Below are 8,676 nucleotides of genomic sequence, written 5' to 3' on the forward strand. Positions count from 1 at the left end.
ATGCACACACACACGTTGCGCTTCGTGTGTGCGAGTTTGTTTCTTACGTGGCGTCTCATTCACGCAGTTGTAACCTTTTTCTGAAGCTTGTAAGGACTGGGAGGTTCGCTAAAAAGAAAGTTTGTGGCTTTATGCGGCGGTTAGACGGGAACATTGTGCAACGTATGCAGTATAGCAAAGGCGGCACGGCGACGCGTGCTGCGTCTGCCACGGACGCGAGCGTCTGTGCGCTGAGCATAGCTGGGCAGCTAGGTCATAGGCTCGGTGGCTCGGTGCAAAATATTGAGAATCGTTCGCTGGGCCTCGCATGCTTCACGACGCGTTTCCCGAAGGCTCGGAACACGAATAATTCTTGGTGTGCCGGAGGCAAATCTTGACTAGCCAAGTGGCCATCATCTTCGTTTCTTCGCTAGCCTTGTGCCACTAGTGCAAGCTGCCCACAAATTTTTTTTACGTTTCCAATATGATTTTACCGCACAAATTTCAACTACTATTTTTCTTCCCAATGTACTGCTGATACTGTGTACGCACGAAGGTGTTCTAAAGTTTCCAGGCCGCGATACCATTGCATTACAAGGGATAGCGGCCTGGAAACTTCTGAAGATCTTTGTTCGTGGTCTTGACGTATATCTTTGTAACTCAGAGTTTTATGGGTCAGAGATGTATCACTGGTTTTGTATTGTGCATCGATTAGCTAATCATTCAAAGGGGTTTGCTGGTACACTTATGACGTGCACATATCTTCTTCGTAATTTGACAGCGAAGCATTCACTTACTAACATTTTCAGACCGCGCTGACGCCATGCCGTCCGGCGGTCCAAGCTACGGCAGCTACTGCTGTGTATCGTGGTGCTTCAACAATGGCAGAACCCACAAGAAGCCTGGGACGAGTTTCTTCCGCGTACCACGGGACGGCAGGTGTGTTAAAGCTTTTGTATGGTTTGCATGTCTGTAGGCTTACTGTTCGTACTTGCTAAGTGAGGGTAACAATAAAAAATCACTATTCAAGCACTTCCCCTTTCAGCTGATAGTTCATTGCCAATGCAGGATGAAAGCATGGATGCAGTATGCTGGACGCGATGATCTCCTGAGTAAACCGGCCAGCCTATTGTACGCAACGTACAGGGTTTGTAGCGACCATTTTACTGCTCAAAGTTTCATGAACCCTGGGCACACAAGGCTTATAAGAATGGCTGTTCCCAGTGTGCAACCAGCTGCACCATGTAAGCGATTGACTGAAACTCAAATATGTGCAATAGCAGCCACTTGTATTGAATCAGTGGCGACAGTTAACCGTGAAGATCTTTGTAGCCGATGGAGAAACCTCACTACAGAAGTAACACTTGGAAAGTCTTAAATTCTGTGAATTGTGGGCTATTACCTTCCTAACAGCAGCTTTACATTTCTGTCATGTTTTGATGCTCTGGACCTGCGCAACTTGTTTTGAAAGACTTTAAAGGGCTATTTCACGTTATCTTCAAGCCTGAGTGCACATGTACGTATACCTTTCATCAGTGAAAGCTGCCACTGTTGATAATTCCAAAAATCACAAATTACTTGTTTACTAGTTGGTGCCTTCTCTTTTCTTCCACGTTCGACCAATTTATGCGTTTAAAAGAGCTGTTTAAGTTTCCCCATGCTACAAGCTTTGTAACTTGTACCAACTGCACATATATGCAGGTTCTCTGAGCGTCGCTTCAAGTAGTGACTGTGACATGGCTGCAGAAGCTGCACTGCAAGGTGCGGATGAGCTTCAGTTTGTGTTATTTTAAGCCTCTTACTGACACATTGTCGTAATTTCATTTCTTCAGGACCTGCGGTAGAGGCTTCAAAAAGCGGCTCCCACACATTGAGGTGCCCCGATGAACAGGGTGCGTTCAGTGTCGCGATTTCTTTTTTTTTTTTTTACCCAAATTGACTGTTGACCAAACCTCTGCAGGTGGCAGCTCCCTTGTAGCTGGTGAAAGAATTTCTGCTGATTTCGTCTTGCCGGAGAAAACCTTAACCAGTCGTTCAGCTGTCACAAAAGGAACCTGTGTGGCCGGTAAGTTGTATGTTCACTTCAGCACCAGAGTGGATTGATATAGAGACTTCCGCAGGCCGCTCGCAAGATTGTTCCGACAGCACTGTCCGAGGCACTGAACAAGCTTCACAAGACCCTCCAGAATACGTTTCCGCCAACAGCTCCACGCCTGAGTGCCTTAGAGATAATGGTGACTATGCTTTTATTGCAGCAGTTTTTAATGTGCTATTTTATGTTTAGGACATTCTGAGGAAACTATACTCAAAAGGACAATACGTGTGCATTTACAAAATGTAAGGGTGGGCTCTCAGTGATTTTCATTTTTTTGTGCATTGTCAACATTGTGAATGGTTTGTTTTTAGGTAGTGGAATCGAAAACTTTGTACCACAGAAAGTTGTGCACCTTGGGTCTGAAAGAGCGAGGAAAGTGCTCGTATGGGATTAGTTGTTCTTCGCTTTTACATCAATTTTTTTGTTTATTGCAGTGCGTTCCTGTGTGCCAGCGACAATGTCTTCATCAATGAAGTACAAGCAAACCATTGAACATCTGCAAGCCAAAGTAGCAGCACAGCGGAAAACTATCAAAAGACTGCAGAGACAGCCTCACCAAGCACCGTCATCGACTTCGAAGGCCCTTGAAGTTATCCGACCGCACGTCACCGAGGAGGTTTTTAAACTTCTTTCTGCACATGTTCGCTTGAGGCCCAAACGCAAGGGCAAGCGGTTTCCCGTGTGGTTCAAGAAATTCGCTCTTCACTTAAACTTCCGAGGTCCGCGAGCATACCGATTTCTGGCTCCATATTTTTCTTTGCCCTCCCGGCGTTCATTAAGGAGGTGGCTAGCTAATGTAAAGATGACTCCAGGCATAATTCCAGGAATCCTTTCTTCCATTGCAACAAATACTCAAGCTTGGAATGAACGGGACCGAGTGTGCGCTTTAGTTTTCGACGAAATAGCACTCAAAAAGAATTTGTACTATGATGCTTCAAGAGACGTTGTCCAGGGTTTTACAGATGATGGCACTCATCGCACTTCAACCATCGCTGATCGAGCACTGGTTTTTCTGCTTGTTGGTGTTTCGAGAAAGTGGGTTCAACCGGTTGCTTTTACTATAGGGCACACATCAACACCATCATCTGTTATGCATAACTTGCTGGTGTCACTCATTTTGGAGCTTAGGAGCATTAATATTGCAGTGAAAGCAGTCATTTGTGACCAGGGCAGTTCAAACGTAAGTCTCGCTAACCAACTAAGAGTGACTGTAGCAAAGCCTTTTTTTGAAGTTAATGGTGAGCTGGTATATTACATTTTTGATGTTCCGCATTTAATTAAAACTACGCGCAATAATGTCCAAGCACACAAGTTATACATTGGGGATGACATCGTTAACTGGTCGCACATTGTAAGCCTTTACCAATCCTCACATGAGTTGCGGTTGCGATTGGCTCCAAAGTTGACTGAACGGCACGTTCATCAGAAACCTTTTTCTAATTTGAAGGTCAGCAGAGCAACTCAGGTCCTCAGTGCATCAGTTTCGATTGCTATCACGGCAATGGTGTATGCGAAGGTGCTGCCTGCCTCGGCCATCACTACAGCTCAATTTTGTGATCGTATGGACAGGATTTTCGATGCCTTGAACAGCTCGAGTAAAAAAAGAACTTCGCAAAAGCTGCGGCATGCAATCATGAAAAATGATTCAGAGCTGATTGACTTCCTCCGAGGCCAGCTTCCCTGGATTGCATCATAGCAGTTTGTTAGCAGACGTCAACCACAAACCATCGTAGGTTGGCAAATTACAATTCAGGCAATTTGTCAACTATGGGACGACCTTTCCGAAAATTACAATTTTGAATACCTGTTAACACGCAGGCTTCAACAGGATCCTCTGGAGAACATATTTGGCCACATTAGGCAAAAACAGGATTGCAACACCAACCCCAATGTAGCACAATTTATTTGTGGCCTGAAGCACATCTGCATAAGAAAACTCTTCAAGCTGTCAGAATACGGAAATGTCGAGGATGGTGAATGTGACCTCCTCCAGGAGCAGCTCTCGCCATTCTCCCTCACCAGTGCGTCTCTTGTGGATAATGAGTGTGCACAGCCATAGCCTGACGACTTTCCCGCTCTAGACGATCTCTCTGAACTTGCGACAAACATTCACTCCCATATTATCGATGACTCCGCTGCATATTATGTAGCTGGTTTTCTCATCAAACACTTCCTTCGGAATGCATGTGACGGTTGCAGTTGCCCACAGTTACTGAAAGACGACAGTGAGACGCTTAAGGGTACCCACCAGTATTTCACAATGCTCAAAGCATACCACGTCCCCAGCAAACTTTTTGGGAATCTCACTGTGCCATCAGAAGCAGCTTTTGCATACGTACAACAACTTGAATCTCACTTTCTTGCCATAATTGAGGCCACTGCACATCACCTGAAAGTGTGCGATGTTTTGTATCACCATCTGTCAAGTGTTGGCGATTTTCATTTCTGCTCTGCTGGGTGTCGCGCTAAGTTTCTGAAAATGTTTTGCCGGGTTTGTTTATGTTGGCATGTGCGTTTTGTGAACCGAAACTTAGACAGGGTTAGGTTCCAGTCTTCAATCTCGGGCATACAGCTTGACAAGTTCAAAGGTTAGCAATTAGCGGCGGGTTCACACTAAAGTATTCGAGTTGAGCCGAATCCTGCAATAGCTTTGTTATGTTATTACTTCGTTACAGCAGACTTCATTATGGTCTTATATGCTTATATTCAGTTCAACTGAACTAACCACTCCTTCGTTGCATTCATTGTTTTGGTTACCCGCTATGAGGAGTACGAACACTGTGTATTCGCTCGAAGTGATTTGCATAACCTTAAAAAGAATGTTGGGTATCCTGTCTGTATTTTTTGTAGCAAATACGGGCGAACTGTACACTTTACTGTGGGTCGCTTGGTCACTGTGCATGCTTTATCTCTCCAGCTCAAGTAATATATCGATAACAAAACCGCTTGTTGAAATGTCTTCGAGCGGGTAAGGAACACAGTATGAAGTGGGCACGGTTCATGTTATCACGCTTTTCGTATTTTAGCTTCTCATCAACCTCCTCATCTTGCCCATCAAAATTTTCAAAAGAATACCCAAACGTGTAGCGTTTGATGGGGCTGCGGACGCTGCCATTTTATTTTTATATAGCTTGTGAGTGATAACGTACGATGTAGAGCCTTTGTGAAAAATAATGAGCCAAAGTGGTTTCCTTTTGCTATTTATTAGCCCTGTAATACCGCTCTCGTAGCACCAATTAAAGTCCACAATTCTGGATAGAGTGATGACTACAATCTATTTTAGCTCGCAAGCGTCACAGCAACACCCAGACGCAAATCACTTGGGATCTTAAGTTTTTGATGAAGGCGACGCATAACAAAAGCCACAAGACCTGCCAGTGTTGTAGCATAAAGTTTGTCTTTCACGTAGTGAGCAAGCTGCAAAGCCCTACCTTTCTGAGGACAAGCAGGCATCAAGTCTGCTTTTTTTCATTTTGGACTAGCTGTTCTTAAGCACAGCCAGCACACTGCACCTTTGCCTTTCTGCTATATTGTGTCGTGTGGTTTCTGTGCGCTCTTTTTTTCTATGCATTATTTCGGTTAAGCCCAGGCGTGATTCGCGACTTCATTGCTGTGTATATGTCACTTCTTCCTTCTTCATCAGCATTGTGCGCTGTGTTTTTGCCATAGATCCTTACTTACCCACTGGCCCGGTGTGTCATACTTCACCAGCTTCTCGGCTTCTGCCAACTCTAGCGATGTGTGCGTTGTCTATGTTCTCTATGTATTTGTTACAATATTTGTTACAATTTATTTGTAAGGCGAGATGCATTTGTTGTCTACCTTTGTCATATTGTGCTTTTTATATTCTCATACTCTACCTTGCCTTTGAATAAAACATTGCGGATGCTCTGTTTCTTTGACTGATATATACATTGATCACTTGTTCCAAAAGAAAAACACAAGCGCGATGAATAAAACCGTAGTGAATTATCATTACCTGCATCTCTTTTTATTATAACTTAATCGAAATAAAAATTACGTCACGACCGATTCGCACGAACCACTGAACAAAACAAAACAGGGAATCGCTAAATAAAAACGACCTACAAAAACTATCCATTTGTGCGATGAATAGTGGTCTGAAATCATGAACTTTCGTCATAGCCAAACGTCGGTTATGCAAAGTAATTCAAAATTTGCGCCAGTGAAACCAAAACCGGAAGCGCACGCCACTTGCTCTCATCAACCACTAGGTGTGCTAGAGTCGATTGGGCCGCTGGGGTCTATGGGAGTGTCCACTCTTCACCTTTTTTTATTTCTCTATGACTGATGCGCGTTACCGGTACACTTCCACAGCATGTGCTGCAGCGTCGCTCTGGCTCCGCACGCCTTACACGCGTCGGACGTATAAAAGCCTGTGTAGCAGAGGTGAAGGATCACCGGATTCGGGTACGTGTGTGTCCGTAGTTGTCTCCAGGCAACCTGCTGTTTCTTGTTTAGTTTGGCGTGGGGTGGTGGATATTTGCATCTGTTCAGTCTGTAGTGTTGCGTGATGTCTCTGAAAGTGGTCATGCGATCCCCCCACGTCCATTCCCGCATCGCTGTCGAAGTTACATCCAATCGTAAAAATTAAAAAAAAAGTGACGTACAGCGTGACTACAATGCAAAACTAACTTGCTGAACCCCCTGAACTGATTGGCAGTCATAGAATAGTTGGCTAGCGCGCACGTAAAAGACAGGTGAGATCGGTGTTTGTTCTTTTCCCTGGATTCGTGGCTCAACCATTAAGGGGGATTGGCGAAGAAAGCATAGTGCTTTTTTTTCTGTGAGCATTATAACTATGTGTAAAAATGAATTTGTATTATAATACGACTAATGCAAGGAAAACCACATAAAAAGAGAGCAAATGAAAAAAATGAAAAAAGTCAATTTGAGAAATTTTGAGATTTCATGTGTTGTGATTACCACTCAGCTGCGTTTACTTCACCTCACCATTTAGATTTTTTGATACTAAATAATAATTATTTGATTGAATATCACAATGGGATACGTTTGGATGCCTGAATATAATCGCAAACGGCATTGAAAGCATCCCTGTGGCAGTGTCCCAAAACTGAAGCACCAAAGCTCAGTCGAAAACGGCACTATTTTCAGAAATGCAATAACTAGAAGTCTTTTTCTAAGTATAGCGTATCGGCAACAATACAAAAAAATAATGTTCAATTGATTCCATTTCTCCGCAGAATGCGCAGAGGGTGATTTCATCTGACCAACTCTGTGTAGATACAGGTTTGGGGGGGGGGGGGACACGAAATCGAAACTTAGTGATTAGAACTTCGCGCTTTCTAGACTGACTCCAGTGGGGTCGCCATGGAAACTTAAGATGGTTATATTCTGTCCATGTAGTTACTTTTTCTATCATATCAGTGCATATTGCTTATTTGCGATATCTTATTGCTGTAATATATTCAACTTCTATCAGTACGGATAAAATTGGGCCATCAAACGTGGCTCGTGCTAAAGAATCGGCCAGTTCCTTTAATCTAAATCCACAGTGTCCTGGAACCCGCAATAACCTCAGGAGTCTCAATTGCGGTGGTACTAATGTTCTGAATATCTTTAGAATTCCAGAGTTCTCAGAAGCTGTCAGAGCTGCACAAACTGAAAGAGAATCCGTCCTTATGAGTGCGTTGTTATGATTTGATGGAAGTTTTCGAAGAGCTAAAATAGTCGCCACGAGCTCAGCTTCAAAAACTGAAGTAAAATCAGGCAGTCTCACTGAGAAAGAACAGTCAAGCGAATCAGAGGCAATGCCTACATCTGCGTTCTGATTATTCACTGAAGCATGTGTGGTTATTATATTTTTAGTTTCTGCATGCTCCAAATAATCTAATAATATGTATTTAAAAATTTGACAGAATGTAAGTAGTTTTGGGGGAAAATATCACCACATTCAATTATAACATTCAATTACAACAATTCGAGTCATTAGTCTGAATTACATTTCTAATGTTCACATTTATACTTTGTAGTTTCTTTTGTACAGATATTATCTGGGGTGTGTGAAACCATGGCCAATGAGCAAGAAAGAAGGCATCTGTGTTTGAGATAAAAGCATATTTAGATCTTCTTGTCGGTAAGCTATAAAAATTTTTAAAATGCTTGTACTGTCAAAATGTGAAATCGACAATGTAGTATAGGCAGGCGCGCTTCCTGGTACAGTACATTGAAAGCCACACACCTTGGGAGTCCCAGACACATTCACAGTTATTTTCGATCAAAGACACCTAGACATTGTGTTTTATAAGCAGGGCCACCCTAGAATTGTATTGAACGGAATTCTATGATAGGGCGCATGTCCATATTGTACAACATTATCAAGGTGTGCCTCCATAACCCGTATTTACGGTTGCATAGCTTGTGAAGTAAGAGGTCGGTAGTTGAAACTCCATGGTCGTCTTTATCTTCTTCTTTTCTTTTTGTTTGCATTAACATTCGCATCTCTTCATCGGCCTCCCGTCAGCCCTACTTGCTGCTGGTGGTCCTGTTCACAGGCCCTTTGACTTTGGATGTTTGATGACCCTCGCAGAATCGGCTATAATATAATAAAGTGTTCAATA

At 43.2% G+C, this 8,676-nt stretch overlaps 1 protein-coding gene across 1 annotated transcript; it reads left to right on the forward strand.

Annotated features, from left to right (window-relative positions):
• The first annotated feature begins 1,189 nt into the window (after window positions 1-1,189).
• Window positions 1,190-7,741, forward strand: LOC142795500 (uncharacterized). The gene is made up of 6 exons (XM_075886068.1): window positions 1,190-1,223; window positions 1,681-1,740; window positions 1,812-1,871; window positions 1,940-2,044; window positions 2,100-2,213; window positions 7,680-7,741. Exons 1-6 carry the CDS (start codon window positions 1,190-1,192, stop codon window positions 7,739-7,741), a joined length of 435 nt encoding a protein of 144 aa, XP_075742183.1.
• Window positions 7,742-8,676: the final 935 nt, after the last annotated feature.

The sequence above is a fragment of the Rhipicephalus microplus genome, chromosome 2 (genome assembly GCF_043290135.1).
Source record: "Rhipicephalus microplus isolate Deutch F79 chromosome 2, USDA_Rmic, whole genome shotgun sequence".
NCBI lineage: Eukaryota > Metazoa > Arthropoda > Arachnida > Ixodida > Ixodidae > Rhipicephalus > Rhipicephalus microplus.